Genomic DNA, 23,017 nt, shown 5'->3' with positions numbered 1-23,017 from the left:
CATAGCAAGAAATTTCCACGCAAATAGTGACGGACTCGCTGCTTGACAAGTTGTCACGCATGGGCATAGCCATGTTGATGATGTGAGCACTTTATTCGGGTTACTGAAAACTGTGAAGGTTGTACAACAGGACAGTTACTGTGATTTGTATTGGCATGTTGCACGTGTATGCCTACAGACAGCTGAAGATTTTGAAGGTCTGCAATGAAATGTGCTGGTTCTACTTGTAGCATGATGACATTCAATGCAGTTGTCTGTACATGTCACAATGCCACTCGAGGCAGTTCGTTTGGAAAGCTTGCCAGCTGCTCTTATGCGAGCCTTCCACAACGAGATATCTCAATAAGAAATTAAAAGGGCCGCCCCTTTGCTTTATGTCTTGTCACCTCATGGTGCATGGAACTCAGAGCCCTGTTCATCTTGTAAAGTTACAACTGCTACTTGGTGTGTTTTTGCCAGGCACATAGCCTTCTACTTGTTTGAAAAGGCTATGCTTTACACACGTGTGCGTGTCCACCCTTTTGCTGTTGCTAAGGAGTCGAAAGTTTGTGCCACAGTGTCACTGTCTTCCTTTGAAGCAAGTTGTATGAAGTGTTCAACAACGACAATCACACCTGGTGAATTACAGTAAGCATAGCTGCAGGTTGCTAGAACCTTGAACGACGGCTCTGCAAGTTATTCATGCAAGGTGTACCTTTACAATTTCATCACTCTAGATGTTTCCTTCCATGCAGTCTTGGGCCATTCGAACTCGTGCTCTTGTTGGAGACTTCTGGGTGTCTAAGTGTGTGTTCCTCAGTACCTCCTTTGCGTGCAAATGCATTTACAAAAGATGCATGTTTTGAGTGTCCCTTATTTTTGTCAAGGCTATTCAGTGCCTGTCAAGAAAAGCAGTTTGATGTATCCCCATTTGTATGCGAGGCTTTGTGCAAAACTAGCCTTTCTGCAAAACTCATTGTTCACGTCTACCATGGAGTGTCTGACTTTTTTTTCATGGTTATGCACATTTCTAACACTGTTGCATCTGTTGCTGCGTTAAATCAAGCTATGGCTACGACCTGGGAACCATGTTAGTGATGTTTCTCCATTGTTGCCGTTGCTGTACGATGCTTGCATGTGCAATCTGCACAACTATGTTTACAGGCCAGCATAAATGTGAACCTATGTGTATATACTAGGTGAATTCTCATTTACAAGTTTCTCACGTGGTTTGTAATTAAAGATAGCAGTCAGCTAACAGCCTGAGCCTTCCTTGTGATTTACTTCGTGTGCAGGAGTACCTTTGCATGCTTTTCTAGTTTATGGCACACAAATTTCATTACGAACAGGAGTTAGTGGACAGTATTTTGCAACTAATTTCAAATCAAATATGTTCGGATATGGTGTGCGAATGTGGTTTGTTGGTAGAGTTTAACGTCCTAAAGCAACTCGGGCAATAAGGGACACCGTAGTGGAGAGCCCCGGAAATTTCGTCCACCTAGGGTCGAGTGCACTGACACTGCACAGCAGCTGGCCATCGCGTCCTTTGGTTCAGTAGTCTCTCTAAACACTGAATCATCGTGGCGCAGCGTAACAAAGCATACAAGAGAAACATCCAATAATCAGCTGTATATTCCATCAATCTCTTTAGGTATACATTTCACTGTATAATCTCTCACATCACACAATGTTTTGAAAGCACACAGTTGCAATTTATGGCATTAATTTGCAAGGAATCAACAAATACACATCTGACTAGATACCAGAATTGCTTAAAAAGATTGACATGCTGGAACACTTTGCCAATTCGGCATTTCGTACACCATCATTGCATATTTCACAACAGTGTACAACATTGCAAATAGGCAAACAGCTATACAGCCAGGTTTTTTTCCCCCGCTCTGTTACCTTTTTTTTTGTTCAAGCTTGCCCTAAAATAGGAAAAGAAATGAACGGCTGCTCCAGAAAGCTTCCATAAAGACATAGCCACTACATTCCTGAGGCAGAAGTATAGTGAATCAAGAATTTGAGTACAGACAAGCCTATGAGTTAGCTTTGTGACCTAAAGACAATCGGCTGATGCGTTATGAAAATATGCGCAGAGAAAAATCTCATTGCTTGAACAATGGCATAAGTCTACTGAGTGGTTCGAGCAGAAATAACGAGCACATGGACAAAACAAACCACAAGCTTTTTAGAGCGTTCAGCAGTTGAAGATGCCCAAGCGGTGTTTTTCTCACTGTTTACGGTGCTCAGTGCAGAGAAAACAAGGAAGGCAAAAATGAATCTTCACAGGTGGAATACCCAGTGAGTGCAGATCGTGTGTCTGCAATAATGAATTTTTGGCATGCAATATTTTTTTTTCTCTGAAGTACTGCATCATGATAAAAACATCCATTTTTTTTTAGTTAACCAGTCACATTCGAGGTTAACACAAATGGTACATGTAAAACATTCACTGGGGTTACCAGCTTTCTAATTGGTGAGGCATATTTAAAGGTTCACAGTGCAAGAGGAATGATGAACAAGAATGTATCATTTCTCTCGTGTAGTGCACTGTAAGTATGTTATCAGACATGCAATAGATACAGCAAATAAGAAAAAAAAGTAAAGCTAAGCATGAGTTGCACATTTACACAAATAAGACAGGGCTATATTTATTGGAATTTATCTGCACCTGTTAGGAAAAACAAACAAGGCCACCCTCAATGGACTTATGCCATAAGTCTTTAGTATTCGCTCATAATTAACAATAAGTCATCGGCACAACCATTGTAAGAATGCCATCACAGGCAGCGTGCAAGGTAGTCCACATTGCAGCAATCAGCCACCGATTGTTGTCTGTGAAGTTTCCCCAGCCCAGCCTCGTGTGGCCACAATCTCAACAGCAAGCATAATGCTTGCGGTTTCAGAAACACACATGTACGCACACCCACAATTGAAAAAAGCTCCTGCACATGTGAAAACAGAGAATATGTGACAGTGGAATGCAATGTCGCATGCTTCTAACCGCAGCTGTGTGTCACGAAATGTTTACAAAAATAGCGCCTCCTGTTAAGAGGCAATGCTGCAGCAGTATAGCAGCCTTTCTGCCTATATTCGTTCTTGCTGTCACCATAGAAATAAAAATCATAAGCAAGTGAAGCAAAGAGAACAAGTCAAAAGAGTTGTGTGCGTCATTAATAGGTGCACGGTACCGCGTGTCCCCTTCGTGAAAATTCGCATGTGAAAAAAAAAATGCATGCGAAAGCATTAAAACCAGTCTGTTGCAACACATCAAGTGTCGTAAACAGTTCTGCACTGCATACATGCACAAACATACATACACACACGCACACACACACATAGAAAAAGTAAGCGTAAGTCGCAGGAACCCTCTCCCCAACAGTAAAGTTTCGTAGATGCAATGAAGAAATGTGCTGTTCGGCACGAAACTGGTGCTCTCCCGTGTAGAGCAGCAGCTCCAGGCTGGTAGCAGTGTTGTAACATAGCATCAACCATCACAATTTTTGTGCAACAAAAGAAACATCGTTTACATGTACACTGTGGTTCAAAACCCTGCGGGTGGGACAAATAAGGATAGTGCAAGCATGATGCTAAGTCAAAATATAGTCAACACCGACGAGAAGTAAGTCCCACACAGTGAACGACAGGCAGTGGCCTGCACTGCTCTCTCCTGCACTGTGAATAATATTAAGGCAATTAAATTGGTGCATTCCCGCAGCCTTCCCAAACTTCCTTTACTCTTTTTTTTTTTTTTTTTGGCACTTGGTAAGTCACTTGTTGCAAAACACTAAACATAACTGTATGCACTACACCCCGAACACACTACACAAAGTTAAGACTGGAAGCCACATAACTACCACTAGGACAAATGAGTGTACAATGCCGACATACTGTATTGCACTAAAATTATCAACACATTAAAATGACCTCTATAACGGAACTCCGTTCCTGGCCTGGAAGTAGCCTGCAAAAATCAAATATAGTAGTTTGCACCTTTCTTCTCTAACAACGCTACAGTTGTCTCCTCTTGATGCAAGTACAAATGGTGCATAAGCAACATCATCACCTATTACGAAAAGGACATAGTTGCGCACTTTTCACAGAAACTAAAAGGAGTTTACCAGTTCCTGCATGCTGACAGTTCTCTATAGACAATCGTGTTGCAGGTGCCACGAAGGTAAGAATAAGCATGCATAAAAAAAATATACTATAAGAGAAGCTATAATTTGGCCCACAAGTCAGAATATATCGCAGCACGACATGTAACAGTCCACACCTTCATGAGCACACGGCGATATATAGATTAAAAAAAAAAAATGTTGCGAACCTATGTGGCTGCCATGCTTGCATGTTACAACACGATAAAAAAAAAATTTTCCCATTAAAGTAATGCCAACAAAGATATATACTTAGAGTATATGCAAGAGTTGCAAAAAGTCACCATTAGAAACTACCTGGGAAGCCCAAAATCAATTACGAGCTGTGCCATCATTCCTGCAGCCCCAGCACAGGCTTCACTGTGTTGTGTGTCCCAGCTCTTGTCGAGACCTTGCTGCAACTTTCACTCCCTTCACTTCTCACATCTTCCCCACCGGTTCCTTTGCAGCATGCGTGTAGCCTGTGTTCGTTTTGCGGCTCTGGTGTCCCTCGGCCTGGCATCAGACTCTCTTCACGTCGATGAACAGCATCTCCACCTCGAGCTCTCGAGACGATGAACTGCGCTTGCCCAAAACCTGTCGAGGACAAAAATGAACGTAAAAGCCTGCTTACGAACAGGTCACGGAGACAGTAGTACCACGTGCACACACCACACGAAAACGTAAAGTGCTGAAGGATGCATGGACATGTATTAATTAAATGACTGTGCCTGCGCAGGAACAAACGCTGAGCAGTGACAGTCGACTAAGAACAATGTGCTTGATGGTACTGAACCTATCCAGAAAAAGTTTTTTAGTGTGCGATTCAGCTAAGAAAAGGACACAATTGCACACTTTTCACAGAAACTAAAAGGCGCATGCTGACAGTTTTCTGTAGACAGTCACACGTCTACTATGTTTTTTTTTTTTTTTAAATGCCAGGAGAGTAATTTCGCCATCTTCAAACCTTAAAACTGACTGCTGTAACTTAGTAAAACGGTTAGCTGGATGAGTTTGTAAAGGTTTACAGTGCGAAAACAGCACACTAAAAATGATGGACAAGAAGAAAGGAAGCTAGAGGACAAGAGCTGACTTGGAAATTCCAGAATTTGTCCAGTTTGTATGGTGCAATACCTTTGTTCTTGCACAAGGTTCACAAGCCATTCTTTGTGTGAATTTTCAAATTGCGAATGCATACTCATGCAACTCAAAGGTATTTCGTGACGTTACTTTTTCCAGACACAAAATCACTTGTTACAGGCTGTCGCATGCTGATATCCCTTCAAGCATCTCGTGCATTTGTTGAATGTGACCACATCAAATGAAGGTTATCACTATGATGGTTGCTGCTGTGGAACGAGCTATGCTTATCACATTAGACATTTAATTTGCACCTGCTTTACCTACAAACAGTACTGCTCAACATGTCAGCAATATCTCGCTTATGACAGTACGTCATTCAAGGACAGAAAGACTGACCACTCAAGGGGTGATCCAGCTGTCCTGGTCTCAGCTTGTGACCATAGGGCTACGCCGTCTTATGGAAGATCTCTTCGTCGTCTTCATCATCTTCCTCTATGCCGTCACTGCGAGTCAGAGCTACCTTCTCGGCTTCCACTTCAAAGCGGGCCCTGAAACGAAAGGACAGCCATGAAGATAGCATACTGCGAGATCTGTACAAACATGGCAGCAATGAAATACCTATTCACCACATGATAAGCGGTGGCCTTCAATCTGCCATACCCATTCTTTGCCGACAGCCCTGACCATTTGTAGCAGATTTAATTCTTCCAGAAGCCATAACACAAGAAAATGCAAGCATCCAGAAAGAGAGCGACTGGTGCCTCATCACCCCTTTTTTGCTGTTGGGTGGGGCGTACGGTATCAGGACAGTACATAATGCTTTGAAAGCAGCAACTTAAGAGTGTTTTTGGTCATCACATAAGGACTTAGGCATTCCTCAGCTTTGATAATTTCTTCTCACACGCTGTCAATTTGGCAATTCCTTGCTTTCAATCTTTGTGCTTCACTGCATACAAATTTGTGCCAGTGTTTAGTCGTGCTGATGCTATGTTATTATTTGACTAATTGCAATCTAATCATTAAATGAGCAGGTGTCCTTTGATAAGCTTCTATTACCTGTTTCTATAGCAACTGCTTGGTTTTCACAATTGCTGCGACAACTATTCTTTCAAACTCTCAAGCGCGGACACATGCATAGTTATATTTGCACTACACACAAAAATGAAGTAACAAGTGACACCATAAATGATGTGAAGTAAAACAAATTTTGGAAGTTAGGCTACAATTATTAAGCTGCACGGACAAGAAATACTAAGACACAAAAAAATAAGCACCTATCAAATCAAACACCGTCCAGTGAAAGCTCAGGACAACACAGACAGGATGAGGGTGGCATATCACTTCGGATATTGCTGCATTAACTTCACGATCCTAAACTTAAAAAAGAAAGAAGATTCCTTGTGATATGCAGGCAAACAACATCACTAATTAGGCTGCAGTGTGGTTAAACACGGGAGCCCACCAGTAAACATGGCGCAAAAAAAATAACCATATAGGCACATCAGGCTGACAAAAGTGGCTGACGGCATCTGCACTTAGCCCACACATCTGCAACTGTGACATCCAACAGCTAGCAGGTGTTTTGGAAAGAAATGTTACCTGTCAGCATTCCTGAGGGAACCTGAGAGGCGTGAGTAACCGTTGCCTGCTCGACGCAACTGTGCCAGCGCAGTCTTCCGGAAGAAGCCACTTGTGGAGCTGCTTGAAGAAGACCACTCGAGCAGGCCAAACAAGACAAAGAACATCACCACAGCCCCCACACAGATGACCACCACAGTCATGGTGACACGCTCCACTGAAAAGTTGTACGTGTTGGTGGTGCTATCTCGAACCAGCCATGAGGTGCTTCGCACTTGCTCCGCACTGGCTTTGCACTTCCCTGTAACACGATTGAAAAGATTTCAGACATGCATGTCATTAATGGTAAGTTTATGAGCTAATTAAAGATAGGTGCCAGTTTTCAAAGCAATAAATAGTACACAAAAATGCCACTGATATGTGAATACTATATACAGTAATGCCCCATAAGTATAGAAATATGAACCCTAAATATCCATTCCTACCATGCTCATTGACCATCATCAGTCCAATAATGACATATGAGTTTCAAGTTTTTATGCCATCGTTTAACAAGCTGCACAATACCACTTGAAGCTAGAAAACTAGTTTCATTTTCTCAATAGTTCGTCCTTTCTTTTTTTCCTAGTGGCAGTGATCTTTGAACTGCTTGTGAAAACAGCCGAGAGTCAAAGATAACAATGGCTACCTTCTCCAATGTGGCACATGCTCGTCATTTTTCGCTCACAACGCCAGTGCCAGATTTTCCAGAGAATGGGGCCTTAAATGTGACAGTGTTTAAAAAATTTGATAACCTGCGAAACACAATGAATTACCCATTCCACAAATAGCCTTTTCACACCATAGTATTTCTTTTTTGCTGTCAATACCTGATTAAGTGCTCGCATTCACAAGGCATTCACTCACTAGTGATGCTGTCACACACGCAGCAGTTTTTCGGTGACTCGTGAACAGCAGCGTTTGGGCAGCATGGCAGGCAGCGCCAAGTAACGGGGTCCAGGCTGAGTTCCCCAAGGCAGGAGAGGCACTGATCCTCGCCAGGACCACGACAGGAATCACATGGCGGCTTGCACTTCAGACATTTCTGTGCCCAGAAATACACCGCCTAAGGTTTTGCGCACAATGTTCTTTACTGTTGTGCAAACACTAAACCCGACAAGAAGCAAGTCTTCTGCCATTATGCACAGTGTGCATGCAATAAAGCATTGATGGAAATGCGAAAAATGGTCTCTAATGCAGAAAATCATTGTCCCAGTTTTTTACCGAATAAACTTTTTCACCGAACAGAAATGCAAACTTCCTTTTTGCTTTTTTGGAGCAGGCGACAACTTTCGATCAATAAAAAGTTTCTCACGACTCCTCGAAATTCAAATCGAAGCTTTGATTGTATTCGCCACAGTAAATGCAAATTTATGAAGCAGATTTAAAAACGCGGCTTCCACATAGGCGGACATGAAACAAACCTTTGCAGGAGATAGGTATTCGTCGGAGAGGCAAGGCACGCAGGTGTTTCCTGAAAGGAGTGCCTTGCTCGAGCATGTTGAGCACAAATTTGGGCCCGGACCTGCACGAAGAGAGTGCTCTCACTCCACGGTTTCAGCTTCAATAATATACAGCTGTCTGGTCAAATTAGGACTTCTTATTTTCAATCCAGCCAAAAGCCAGGATCGGCCTACATAAAAACGGACACATGCACCAATCGAAAAATTCTCGGTGAAATATTTCTACACCGCTTAAACAAAACCGCTGCGGAGTCGATCACAGCGGCGAAAAAAATTGGATGCCTGAATCCCAGTGTTCTGTCTTTCCAAAACCCGATTTTACAGATTAGCTTCCACCCAAAAAAGTTTTCTTTGTACAAATCAACATCTGTGAAGTGAATCGGTGCGCAAATCTTATTAATGTATAAAGCTGACAGAACTGCAACTGACTGTGTAATGTTATTTGACAAGGTAATGCAGATTCAAACATTGCCCATACATTTCAAAATGCACACTTAGCAGAAGTATGTTGATACTATCTGTTCTGGCCAAGAATGCACTACAAAATATAGAAATATAGCATGAAAGTTTTCGGGTTAATAAATTTAACTCTTTCGTTACCGCGCCATGTGATTCGATCACCGGTGAAAGAAAAATTCGAAGTTCAAATTTTGCGCCACCAGCGTCGTAACGGACTTGCTGCGCCATCTAGTCTGTACTTCAGAGACAATATTTTTGTTTTTGGCATGGTAACTATTTTTTTTCGCATGGCAACTATTTTTCAAATGCCTTTAAAGTTCAGGTTACGGTGTGGAACGCTCCCAACATGGCATCAACCGCGGGGACAGCACTCACTCACAAAAGAGCTGTCTCAGACGCAGACTTGTTGGATGCTATCAACAGCAGGAGCTGAGAAGACAATGTTGCATTCTGGGATTTTGATTGCAATACTGAAACTCTGCAACAACAGCGCGGAACGTTGGCGGCTGCGCGCACGTACGTTTTGGTGTCTGCTTCTCATTTTTTTTTTGTTCTTCCTTGGAGCTCATTCACTCGATGCAAATATGTATACTTGAGATTTTTCTCATCTGTAGTGCATTGGCAACAAATGGGGAGACGTCTTTCCACCATCGCAAAGAAGGATTTTGTTTTGGCCGAGTATAACTCTGGGCGAGGACCTTAGATTGACACCCTGTACAGGCCTTCTGGCTGCTCCAGAGTGTCAGTTTGGACCGGCGAAAATCTATACTATATCAGGGTCTTTACTATATCAGTTGTTGGTGATGGCATGGTCTTGAAGATGCTGACTGGTAATTAAACGACTGCTTAATGAACACGTCTTGTTGCTTTATGAAAAAACTCTAAAATACCTTCTATCTCTCTCTTATCGTCTCTTCATGCCATTTTCTTCTTTCAGTTATAAGATCTTTTGTTTACATCATGTGGAAGTACCTCTTAGGCATAAGGGCAATGTGGCTATGAATACAACAGAGTTTGATTTCATGTGAAAATCAAAGCTTTGCATGAACACAGCGTCATCTTCTGCTGTTTCTGTCTTTTAAAAGGCAACTGATGACAAATGTGCGTGGCAGTCAAGCGCTGAAAAACCGCACACACGCCGCGCTCCAGTTCTTGCCAACTCTGCCTCGTGCTTCGTGCTGCACAGTGCTACGAATGCTCAGCCATTTCTTCTCTTCCCTATTTCTCACTGCACTTTTACTCCCTTTTACTTTCTGAATGAACAACGCTGCCTTCTTTCCATGCTTGCAGACAGCACAACTTTTTTTCCCCTATGCTCTGCATGCTTTCTCTCACGGCTACAAGCCTAAGTAAAGTTGGCTTCTCCCGAGTGCTGTTAAGCCTAATGGTAAAGCCATTTTTTTTTTTCATAAAAATTTGCCTCGCGATCCTAGGTAGCGCAGCTGCGACGATGTCATTTGTCGTTGCCGCGGCCACGCGCACTTTACTATAACCAATTTTTACCAAAAATATCTTTACTATAAATGGGGGAAAATGTACAGTCATCCATGGAAGATGAACTGAGACTTCAGTTTCTCTTTACTATATCAGAGTTCTTACTCTATCAGAGTTTATAATAGTGGCGTTCTACTGTATAAGGTTTTCCAAAGCAGCGGATTTCTTCAAACTGCTTTCATCGCAGTAGTTCTAAATGCCATATGCCTGAACAAGTATGCATTTACAGTCACCGACCAAATAATTTCGATTTCAATTTTGTGGACATGCTCGAATAGTTGAACTTTCTCGCGGCACTGCGACATGCTCCATAGAACTAAGGTATATGAGCACCTGAAATTTCTGATGCATTGTAAGTGATTGCTCGATTTTTCTAACTTTATTCGCCCCGCCGCTATTTAAGGATGCTTCACCGCAGGGAGTATGAGGACTATGCAGTGAATTATCTACAAAACGTGGCAGTTCCGCTAACCCGCAATGGCAGGTTTGCTTTCGCGCCTATACATCGTCAAAGCTCGCGCGTTTGCCCGTGACATGTCGACAGCAGTACAGCCATTGAATGCTTTGTGAATAGGCTTCTAGTAGATGCAAATACCTGCATATTTTATTTGATTTCTTCATGTTTTGTTTCTAATTTTCATATCAAGAGTTCATCACGAATGTCACGGTGGCTGTATGTTTTGTATTGTAATTTTTTCCACCATTCATAAACGCAAGCTTAGTGAAAGCTGAGAATGGTTTGAAGTACAGTTATTAAGCTTTGCGCAAAAAAATTGCACTTCCATTTTTTTTATTTTTTTTTTTCTGGTGAGTAAAATTTAGTTCAAATCGAATTACATTAGCCTTTTTCAAGTAGCATGAGGAAAAAATTCCCACCTCAAAATGCATTTGAGTAATAATTTTAATTTTTAATAAGTTTTAAGAAGTATCTAAAACATTTTGTATGTTCTAAATTTATTTCACTAATTTTCTTCAAAAGTTATCTAGTAAATTCAAAATTTCTACTCCCACCTAACTAATTTTGTGCTTCCCAGATTTTTTGTTTAATATTCGCACTGAGTGTTTGTGTTAAAAGAAATGTTTTTCGAACGTGCATTCTATTTCCATCATTGGCATGTATTTTACCTACTTTTATCTCTTGTATAATTTGCAGCACAAAAGTTTGTCAGAGACCTATGAAAAACAGCCATTTTTCCCCTGGTAACGAAAGAGTTAAAGTATTTTTATTTTTCTGATGACTATCTCTTCATAACTGTTTAAAACCCTGCAAAAATAGAAAAAAAAGAAAGCACTGATATGCTTAAATACGCCATCCAAATACCAATATGATAACAATAATAATAATAATAATAAGAGCAGATTATATATGGCTGCGTTGACCATACCTGTGCACTGAGAGCAAGCAGGGTGGCACCTGATGCATTCGGACCCGGCCGCAGCTGTCTGACGCAGATATGTACCACTGGGACACGGCAGTTCCTTGCAGCTACTATGATGAAGGGCACGGCCGGGTTTGCAGCTCAGGCATGATGCTGCCGATGTGTTGAAACAAGTGCTGCACCCGTCATGGCAACGGACGCACGTCCTAGAAGTCTGGTTCTGGAAAAAGCTGTGAGCATCTGACAATTACTAAGGTGCTCGCATAGTTCAAAAGAGTATATCTTCTCAGACAAAGCAAAGTGGAAACGGAACAGTTCAGATAAAAGGGAAAAATCTTGGTTTGCGAAGGTAGAATAACAGTCGGGTCGTTCTTTTACTAATTCTATTGACACTAAAGTTTGTTTCGAAGGCATCACTTATCACACTCGCACTCTCAAGGAAAGCAAATGCATACGTGCACGACACAGACAGTTGGCGTAGCGACATAACATGTGAACGCAAGGCACCTGCGTGCTGAAATTGATACCGAGCAAGCAGCGCCATCAATCATGAAATAATTGTTGCTTAGTGATGGCATTTAAATATTGATAACAAGTTGTGGCGTGCGCACGAAATTCAACAGTTTGAGAATGTTGCCCCCTACTTGATTCGATTTGTACCATGCCTTTTACACTCGAAGCATAAAGCATTTGAACCTCCTATATGCTTGAAAGCTATGAAACTCCTCTTTCATATCAACTCATGGCCAAACATATTACAGCACATCCAAACAGCACTTGCTATGTAAGTAACTCACACTAGTTATAACAGTTTACTGACTATTTTCTTATGAAATATACAGCCAGCATGCAGAAATGGTAAGTCTTGCATAAAACCAATGTGCCAACAGCCGTCAACCACTGCTGCAACGCAGTAGGTCGGAAAACGAAATGCGCCGTCGTGGGACAATGCAGTCAATGACTGGTTGAGAATGTGCCAGTGACAGATGCTAACAGCTGCCAGTGATCCTCCCATTTTCGATCATGACGATAACAGCCACGATTATACATGGAATCTGGGCTTGTGGAGATTAGAGAAATGTAACGTGTAGCCGTTAGGTCAAACTGCATATACATACTCTACTTCGTCCGCTGAACAAAATTAAGTTCAAATGTGCGACTGTAAACATGTTCAGTTCAGTTCAGTTCAGTCGTTCAGTCGTGTCCGACTCTTCGTGACCCTATTGACCATGTCACGCCACGCTTTCCGGTCTCTCACTATCTTCCTAACATCACATAACTTCATCTGCAGTGCCTCGAGGATGCCATCTAACCATCGCGTTCGCTGCCTACCCCTTCTCCGGCAACCCTCAACCTTTCCCAACATCAAATCTTTCTCCAGCGACTCCTCTCTTCTCATCAGATGACCAAAGTAGCTGAGCTTTAACTTTAGAATTTGACCCTCCAATGTGCAGTCAGGGTTTATGGTCGACAATATTGACTGATTTGATCTTCTGGCAGTCCAAGGAACTCTCAAGAGTCTTCGCCAGCACCACAATTCAAACGCGTCAATTCTTCGGCGGTCAGCCTTTTTCACAGTCCAACTCTCGCATCCATACATCACAACTGGAAAGACCATAGCACGAGTTATACGGATCTTGGTTGGCAGACTAATGTCTCTGCTCTTTACTAGGCGGTCAAGGCTAACCATTGCTCTCTTTCCCAGAAGCAGGCGTCTCCTAATTTCATGGCTGGTAAACATGTTATCTAGTCTGCAACTAGATTGCTACTACTGCGTGACTGCCCTCCCTTTTTTAATACATAGTAAAGCTTTATAGATGCCTTAACTATGCTCATTACTGATGAAAATGAAATTTGCAACACATCTGCTTATTCCCATAGCTGCACTTTAGGAAAAGGTGTTTGTTTTTATTTCAGTCTAAAACTTTAACCTGCACTGGCATTAAAAACAATTAGAAAATAACATATAACATTACTTAGAAGTTAGATCTATTCAAAGATATTCGATTTGGCTTGCACATAATGTTTATTATTTGTATTTGCTTTGCACACCCCTAGTAATAAGTTGTTTTTCCCTGAAAATTTCAGGACAGCAAGAAATAACTCCATTGGGAATAACTGACCTCTAGTACAACCAATTTAAACATTTTTCTTTGTAAATTTTCACAACTTTCCTGCATTGCTGAGCTTCAGAGTGCTGAGCCCCAGCATTTTCGAGCCCTGCTTATCCCTTCCACAATCCTTGATTGAAGTATCACCCAGTGTATTATAGAATTCCTATAAAGCAGACCTACAGACTCTGTCCAGTTAAAGTAATTAATTTATTATTACTTTAATTACTATTTTTGGTTTGAGGTATGATCGGGAAATTGGACTTTTAAAAGGGAGTGAGCACGGAAAGGTGGGAGCTGAGGCATGCATGGACTAGGATGCTTGGGGAACATGCAAAACACCCGAAAGAATCTGAAGGCTGTGGAATTCAGTGTAGTAAAGTAAATGTCAACAAAAAAAAAGATTTTTTTTTTTCCTATTCTTAACTCAGCCACAGAGCGAAGGCCCGAATACACTAACACAACTCAACACTAGACGGCATCTTGCTCTCACCCTGGAGGACATTCGTGAATGCACTGCCCCTCGTGAAGGAGGAGATCGTAGAGGCAGGCAGTGCAGTCGGCTGGGCCTTGCCCCTTGCAGCGGCCACAGGTACCGTGGCATGCTACACAGGTGTTGTCGGCACCTACGTAGAAACCCAAGAGGCACTCGCTCGTGCAGCGCCCGTGATACCAGAACCTGGAAGAAGATGATTCCCAGGAAAGAGACGATGAACACCACGGGCTACTGCAGCATCTCTTCCCTTGGTGCATACATACAAACAGGTGAGCATTTTCATTACAACATGCAAGAAATGACAGGGACAAACATGATTAACAAGAAGAAGAGGACAGAACACCAATGTAATACGGAAGTGTAGAGGACGAATATTTTCTTTCCTGGGTATTCACACAGGAAACAGGCTCTGAAGTGATTCGATTTCTGAGGTGCCTCTCGGTAGATACAGTATGTTCTTATGTAAATGAAGAGCGCCGAAGGTTCCTCCACCACCAAGCATCCAGGTTACTTCAATCAATAAAGTATGAAACCACTGCATGTGCCACCGCACTGATTTAAGTCCTTTTTTTCTCATAGAATATTTTACTTTTCTTTAATATGTTACATCAGGTAGTCAAACTCGTGCAGTGAAGAGAGGATGACAACAACTGGTTGCTGCAAACAGATGGCATCATCAAAGGCAGTCATCGCTCAAAGAAGTAATCATTGCAAGATTAAATCAAGCTCCTGGAATGGGAGGGCCTCAGTATACTTACTTGCCAGGTGGACAGCTCAGACACTCGTTCTCACTTCCACCGTAGCAAGTTCTGCAGTTACTGTGGCACTTGTAGCAATTCCCATGGAGGCTGTAGTAACCTAAGAAAAAAAAGAACAGGAAAAAAATAAATGAAATTAGCATCCACCACCCAAGCAAGACATTTGTCAACAAGGCAACTGCAATGACTTTTTTCACAGCCACCGCAGCATCACAGCATAATGCCGATTCCGTCGTCATGAGTACAATTTACATTTACATAAACCACATCTCCATAGAGTAAAGGGTGGGGGGAGTGGGGGCAACACATTCACCATCAAAAGCCGTTTCCGCAATAAAAAATCGGCTAGTATCCTTTAGTAAAACACTGCATTGCATGACAGAAGAATGCAATGGAGATTTGGTTTGCCATTAGGCTAGAGGAAAGTAACAATCTCATGCATGCCCTTCACTCTTTACATTCAGCTCCATTATGTGGGAAACTACTCAACCACTCGTGAAAATGTTAGATACTAGTATTCTAACTCTCAGTATGTATTCATAATAATAGTTAGTTTATTTTGGATTCCTTGGGTCCAAGGCATCAGGGCAGAATGCTTACAAATGTAAACAGTAAAATAAATGTACGACACTATGTACGTGAAAGAAATGGGTTAGTTATTTACAATGTTAGCTATGGTTCTGTTTTTTTTTTTAATCATTCAAATTGTGGCAATGAAAGGCAATTCCACTCATTTCATGCCTGTGGTTAGAGTGACAAACATAATGTGACGATTTGGCAAGCTGGGGCCCTAACCGCACGACATTATATAACCATGACAAAACTAGACCAAGTCAAACTACAAACCAAAGGCAACCAGAGCACCGTTCCACCAGTGCCAGCTGGGTGGTGAGATTGGCCCATGTGTATGAGGCAGGCGTTGCATACACAACTGACATATAGCAAATGAAAGGTGAGAAAGGAAGGGAATTAAAAAGCTATTAAATTATCCCCTGTCAGTTAGGAATATCACAGTGCATGCATTCCATAACACCACACAAAATGATTGTGAATATGTGCATCAAGTCTGTCATCAGCGAAAAGTCTGCAGTGGCTTAAACAGTTGAAAAATAATCCACACCGTCAATTTTAGCACACTAGCAACGTGACAGAAGAGCAAACAGCAGCAGAAAGATGTATATGAGAGGAAAAGGGGCATCATGAAAGGGAATTTGTGAGTCCCGGGCCCCACGCCATGCCTAGCACATCTAGAAGTCGCAGCTGTACTCCTTCAGTGCATAAAGTGCAAGAAGGTTGAGATCTAAGGCACATTGTTTGCTTCCATGTTGAGGCGTGTTCATAAGAAATCGCCGACGTCACTTGCATATCGAATTAAATGACAAACAATGTGGAGCGGCAATTTTTTTTTCCTCACATCAAGCAAGACAGTTTATGGTGAGTGAGAAAATGTTTTGGTCCTGTTCTACCAGCGGCATTTACACTGGCCAGATGCAAATCAAAAGCAGTACTGTATGACGAACTGTAGTGTTACCTTCCTGTGCCGTACATCTGGCCGCCAAACAGCTATTGTCAGCAGTGGCTGTCAGAGGTGATGATGACCACTGAGAAAACATGGGCTGCATGTTTGTCGGTTTCCTTCTGTGCACCACCCCTGAATATGTGTCTGTGTTGGACATAACACAACGGTGGGACAAAGGGACAGTGCATGCTGCTTACCGTCACCACACTGCGCGAATTCCACGCTGCACGTTGAGTTGTTGATTTTGTAGCCAGCCACACAGTTCTTGCAGCTTGTTATGGAGGAGCATTCCACACAAGGGGCCTTGCAGCTACACCACAATGCAAAATTTACGCAACAAATTAGCCTGCGTTTGTGCAGCAAAGCCAAGTGCCGGACTATACTCAGTAGACTCCTGCTATAGTAAACCCGCATACAGTAAAAGCATGGGTAAAATAAAGTGAAACTGAGCGAGATCTCACTCAACCTTCCAATAATGACTGCATTTTTTTAAGTTTATAATGAAGACATCTTCAGTAAAGAAATGATTACATTAAAGGGTGTTTGGTAACTGCAAAGAACACCCTCTGAAGCAAAGACATCACAGGATGTGGGCAGTCAAGGAGCTCTCATGGCAGTATGAACGCAATACTGTAACTGCGAGACCAAACAAAAAGAAAAAAAAATAGAAGATTGAAGGCAAAAAATATATAGTAGACTATCAAAAGGAGTTCTTTCAGATGGCTTAATTACCAGTATTGTGAACTGTTAGCAGAAGCAATTTTTTTTTTTACAGCGTCGAGGTTGCAAAGCCAAAGTATGCATTGCATGCGGGAAAAATAAGCTCACTATAAAAGTGGCAATAAGGCATTATGGGGTGATGAAAAATAGCAGGTAGTAAAAAAACAGCGAGGCATACAGAAGAGGAAAGAGCGAATGGTGGTATTGCAGCACTTGACTGCATCAAGCAAGTTTCTTTACTATCGCTGCTTGGTACCCTGAGGCTGTGTAAGAAAACCCAGTGCTCACACCAAGGTTTCGTTTCCATGAGGTCGCTAGCCTTTTGTGTTACATTCGTGGCCACGTGTATTTCTGAAAACACTACTCCAACAAAAAATAAATTAAATGAAAAACGTGAAACCTTTTTACTGGCCAGAAAACTACCATACAGGGGTTTACTATAAAGGTGAGCAGATCAGTATTTTAATTGAAAACATATTTGCACAAAACATCAGTTACCGGAATATTGAATACAAATGAGAAAAACAAGGACAGCAAGTGCTTAAGCAAACTGAATTAATGCCCTCTGATGAATGCAGTGTAGTTTGCAAATGGTATTAAACGAAATATTACAGACTGGTAGCAGGTAACTGAACAAGTAGATGATGCCATCATACTTTTTCTCAACATGACACAGGTAATCAAGTAAATATGCAAGCAACATAGAATGTTAAGACAGACCGCAGTGACTTCACACAAAACAGTAACTTATTATATTAGCACTGAATACCGAGCCTGAGATAATTCAGCACCTCAAATCACATCGCAAATTCAAATACTGTGGGCTCCCCTTCAAAAAACAAGATAAATTTTTGGCTGCGAAAATCATGAATTGAAAGCCAAAAGAGCCTACTCCTATTTGAGATGTCCAATACCCATGCATTACTCCTGTACAGTGAACAATGCACTGAAGAAAATTAACAACTAAAGAGAGTTGCAAAGCTAGCTGTCACACCCAAATTCTTGTTTAATGGAGGAGTTTCCCGGATTTCATTTCACTACATATTGACCCCATATTTTTGTTCATTCACCTACCACTTCCCAGAAGCACCATTTCGACTCACGCATATAGCTGCTATGAACAGGACATTCTAAGTATGCCCACTATAAGATCATAAACACAATGCGGTTTAGTGCTGCCAGCCTGCACCAGTTAATCGAGGGAGCAATTACTCTTTGACGTCCATCAAGTGTAGCCAAACGGCTAAAAATGAAAACTATACATGTTCCTCCACAGCTAAGGAAATATTCTTCTCGATTCATAGCCTTCCTATGAAATCATTCGAATGCATTCAGGTGGATTCTAATGCGTAACTGCTCAACTGATTGAAGACTACACCACACTGACACAAGACACAAGGCCAGTTAAAAAAAAACACACGTGGACAACAATGCCCACGCATGTGTACATCTCATTGCTCATGCATCATGTTCGTAAGTGCTGCTGCTAAGACTGAACTACTTGGCCAGCAACAGTGTTAAATCTTCTAGTAGCAGCTCCCTAAGCTTCTATTTCTGCTCAGAATATTGAGCAATGCTTTTGGGTAGGAATAAGTAGTACATATGCCATGATGATAAAGTAACGATCTTATCACACTGACCTAATGCAAAGTGACCTAGAGAGTCAAGTGACAAATTCTAGGGTATGCCAAATTTCAGTCAATGCTTATCAATGCCCCAGTCTTTCCTTAAAGGGCCACTGTCCAGGGAAGGCCCTTTTAAGCAAAGGAGCCCAGTGTTTCGATCAGGTACCAGAGATAGTCTGTGCAAAATGCTACAGTGACACGCGCGCCGCAACGCATCGAAAATACAATTCAAAGCTATCTCATGCTCTCCTCCGGGAAGCCAGATTCCCCGTTTCCTGCGCTGGCTCGACGGGCCACTATAATGACGTACGTACCGGGAACGACGTCAATTGGTCCGTCTCGCTGACTGACGGGAGAAGGATGGGTGTCTACCGCTCGCAGCGCGCTTTTCCCTCGCCACGGCCAGGCTGAATCCAGCGGCGCGCGCTCCCTCGACCGTTTCTTTTTTTTTTTTTTCGCGCTCGCGGAGAGCCACGCCCCACCACCCGCCAAACGCGGAGGAGGAAGGGGAATTTGTATTGCGGAGGCTAGACGACCTCGGGCAGGAGAGTGAAAAACCTTTGCGAGGGAATGGAAGGAGAGAGGCATGACAGAATCGGGTGATTGCGGTGGCTGTAACTGCGTTATTAGTTACTCTTTTCAAAAACATTTTGCGGCCTTGCGTTCTAGGGGCGAAGTCTCACAGTCACCGGGGAAGAAAATATTTTCGACCGGAGGGTGGACAGTGGGCCTTTAAGGGGGGAAAGTTGGTCTTAGAAAAAAAGATTTTTATTAATGAAGTCACAAGTAGAACTGTTCAGGGAAGATTTGTTCTTGTGTGCTGATTTCAAATATGCCATTTAATATTTTGTAACGCAAGTCCTTGTGCACTTAAGAAAAATGTTATTAGGGCTTTTTGTTAAGATCTTTTGGAACGTTTTGCAGAGGGAACTCTTCAAAATGCATGCCAGTGGTTTGTCTTGATATCAAGAAATGCAATAAGACTAAAATAATCATCCTGCCTATCATACAACTTGAGTTACAGGATTTTGATGTTACTGTTTCAAAAAATGGAAAGAAAGGCTTTCATTTCTGCTTCTGGAGTACGAACTTCATAATCCCTTTTGCATTTCAGAAAGTTCCCTGCAGCGAAACTTCTGAAATACTTTTCACAAAAAAACTTGCTAACATAACATACTACATAAATGCACCACGACTTCTGTTACGTGAAATTAAATGACACATTCGCAGTCAGCATGCAGAAACAAATCAACCCAGAAAATTTAATAGCAGCAACTACAATACTAATTAATTTTTTTTTTTTAAACAAAATCAAAATCGCCCTTCAAGACATTTGAAGGAGGAAGAGGGTGCACCATTCCTTCCTCTCTCTATTCCCTGCACCAGAGGGTGCAGGAAGAGAGAGGGCACCATGAACTAGCACAAAAAATTGTGCTAGTTAATAGTGCTATTAATGAAAGCTGTTTCTGCCAGAGGAGTTTGTAAAGTACCCACAAACCTGCGACAAGAGTGGTCGGATCCACCATAGAACTTGGGTGGACAGTGGGTAAAACACTGCTTGTTCTGAGACCAGAGCCCTTCGGGGCACGTGACGCAGTCCTGTGTAGTGGGGCCCATGCATGTGAGACATGTGTCGTGGCACTTCCGACAGCTGAAAGGGAGAACAACACAAGGGTGTTGCACGAAAGCACGCACACCTGGACAGCTGAAAATGCAGGCTTCGAACTGGTTTGTTGCATAAAGTGGTTAGCATTAATAACAAATTCACACAGCAAAGCAATGCCACATCCCCCACACCCTCAACATCTGTAGGCATTTGTGAGCTTTAAGAGAACGGCCTATTACGAGTAATTACAGTTAATTACAATAATTACAATTTTCACCAATAAAATGTTTTTAAATTTTTGGTTGTTTTGGATTGTGCATGTATTAAAGAAACTTCTCACCATGTTTGGTTGTCACAGGCGCAGATGCAAAATTAAAATTAACTGTTTCGCAGAGTAAAATGCTTGTTTTTCATGTTCTTAGCCAAAAGGACCTGCTATCGAGAGAACAGCAAACAACTAAAATGAAATACAGAAAGAAAAGGCAAATTCTTGGCCGTGGCAACAGTGGATTGGCTTGTAAACCGAAACAGAAGCTTGAATTGACTAAAATGCAGAACGTAACCTTGGAAACCTGTTTTCACACCACTGGGAGCAGACCAGGAGCCTCACTAACTGAACTGCTCGACAAGTCGGAGCTATATGCTGCCTAGACAAAGAGGCATGCCCAGCAAGCAACCAAGGAAAGCTTTTCATTAGCGTAGACAATGGTGCTGAACAGCTGTAGAGCTGAGAAGAAAAAAAAAAAGGAAACTCGAAGGAATTGTCACAGAGTAGTGCCATGCTGAAAAGGATGGCCAATATATGTACCAGGCCATTTTTGTTTATTAATTTGTTCCTAAATTAGAATATAGTACCATGTTCTGAAATATTTTAACATTTTTCTCAGTTCGCACCTTTTGCAAGAGCACAGTTGTTAGAAAAACTACCACGTCCAAACTCTTTCACTGAAGGCTGCTTTCAAAGTGGTTTCTGGAATAAAATTTTGTGAGGAACAAGATAAGGTACTTTTCGAATTCCCAATTATTCTCGAAAAAAAAAAAAGCATAAAAATATGACATATGTGACAAAAGAAAATATGAAGTTTGTTTTAAAAGTGCTCGGATTTTTCCAAAAATGTCATACAAACCACAATCAGTTTTATCCTGCACAATGAACTACCAAGAAGTTATCTAAGCATAAACTGTTAGTACATCATGATTATCGAAATCATAGTTTTCTTAAGCTGACAGACTTAATTACTCATTATGACAGCTGCAACTACTTGTACTAAGGTGATGAAACGTAGAATACTCGAATAAGAGGTCGATATACCATCCCTAAAGATTTTATCGAAATTGGTGCAAAAGATCAAAAGTAGACCCTTTGGCCTCACATCTCCCCGTTACAAACTTTTAAGCAACATGAAAATTTCCTGCAAGCAAGCATTAACATATATGTACTACAGCTCACAACACAAAATTATTAGGTTCCTTTTAGTGTAAAGCCTTTCTAAATTATGCCAACAGATTCAGTGTCTACAAGTGATGGAATATAAACATACATTCTGTCTCTTGATGAATATGTCCCATTTGGGCAGGAGCCAACACATGTGTTTCCAAATCTCGAGTAATTCTTCTGACACTCTGTACAGTTTGACGATGAGTTCATGCACTTTGAGCAGCTAAGATCACATTCCACACACAGTCGTGATTCCGAATCTGCAAAACAAACAAGATGGAAAAAACATCAGCACTTGGAAACAACTAGCACCTTAAACAAATATGACTTGCTTACCCTCCTAATAAATTACTGCATCTGTGCTTGTAACTAGTGGCAACGAAGCCAACACCTGACTGAATAACACAATGCAGAGACGCAGCCCTTTCCTAACTTTGACTTTTTACTTCACTTAGAACATATATGACTTAGCTTAGGAACACACACTAATAATAATAAATACTATTTTTGAAAAAGCTATAGCATTACAAGTACGCCATTATTTGAAAGAAACTAATATTGTTTCTCAATGTCAGCATGGCTTCCGATCTAATAGATCTGCATCCACAGTGGTTCTTGAACTTACACAGTCTATATATACATCTTTACACAATAATGAAATTCCGGTCGTATTGTTTCTTGATTTAAAAAAAGCTTTCGATACTGTTAGTTACTCACTTCTGTTGAAAAAGCTTGAACACTACGGATTCCTCGGGTCTACACTTGACTTTTTTGCTAGTTATCTCTCAATCAGGAAGCAATACGTTTATCTTGATGGTTTTTCCTCCCCCCTTCAAACAGTTGAAACAGGCGTTCCTCAAAGTTCTGTTCTAGGCCCTATTTTGTTCTCTTTATATATTAATGATTTCCCTCAGATTTTATCTTCATCTAAGGCTGTTCTATACGCTGACGACATAGCAGTAATATTTTCAGGCAAGTTACTTTTAGAATTGGAAGCAGTAATTATATCCGAAGCATGTCGAATAAACGAATGGTTTAACTGCAATAAACTCACGCTAAATAAATCAAAAACAAAATTTGTTTTATTTCGTCCCAGAAATAAGTTCTTTAATTCTTCTAGCCTCAATA

The 23,017-nt window shown here is 41.5% G+C and overlaps 1 protein-coding gene across 1 annotated transcript in view; it reads right to left on the bottom strand.

Annotated features, from left to right (window-relative positions):
- Positions 1-3,718: 3,718 nt before the first annotated feature.
- Fur2 (furin-like protease 2) overlaps positions 3,719-23,017 on the bottom strand; it is a 65,077-nt gene continuing 45,778 nt past the window's right edge. Inside the window, exons 15-25 of the mRNA XM_084595146.1 lie at positions 21,993-22,149; positions 20,344-20,496; positions 16,698-16,810; positions 14,982-15,081; positions 14,221-14,406; positions 11,623-11,846; positions 8,246-8,346; positions 7,689-7,866; positions 6,804-7,083; positions 5,601-5,752; positions 3,719-4,718 (exon numbers count right to left, since the gene is read on the bottom strand). Of these exons, the coding sequence (XP_084451272.1) occupies positions 5,650-5,752; positions 6,804-7,083; positions 7,689-7,866; positions 8,246-8,346; positions 11,623-11,846; positions 14,221-14,406; positions 14,982-15,081; positions 16,698-16,810; positions 20,344-20,496; positions 21,993-22,149 (1,595 nt within the window). The 3' untranslated portion in view covers positions 3,719-4,718; positions 5,601-5,649. The remainder of the gene's footprint in view (positions 4,719-5,600; positions 5,753-6,803; positions 7,084-7,688; positions 7,867-8,245; positions 8,347-11,622; positions 11,847-14,220; positions 14,407-14,981; positions 15,082-16,697; positions 16,811-20,343; positions 20,497-21,992; positions 22,150-23,017) is intronic.

The sequence above is a fragment of the Amblyomma maculatum genome, chromosome 2 (assembly GCF_055883805.1).
Source record: "Amblyomma maculatum isolate TAMU_Amacu chromosome 2, ASM5588380v1, whole genome shotgun sequence".
Taxonomy (NCBI): domain Eukaryota; kingdom Metazoa; phylum Arthropoda; class Arachnida; order Ixodida; family Ixodidae; genus Amblyomma; species Amblyomma maculatum.
Note: the sequence above shows the minus strand (reverse complement) of the source record. Positions and strands in the feature narration are given on the sequence as shown.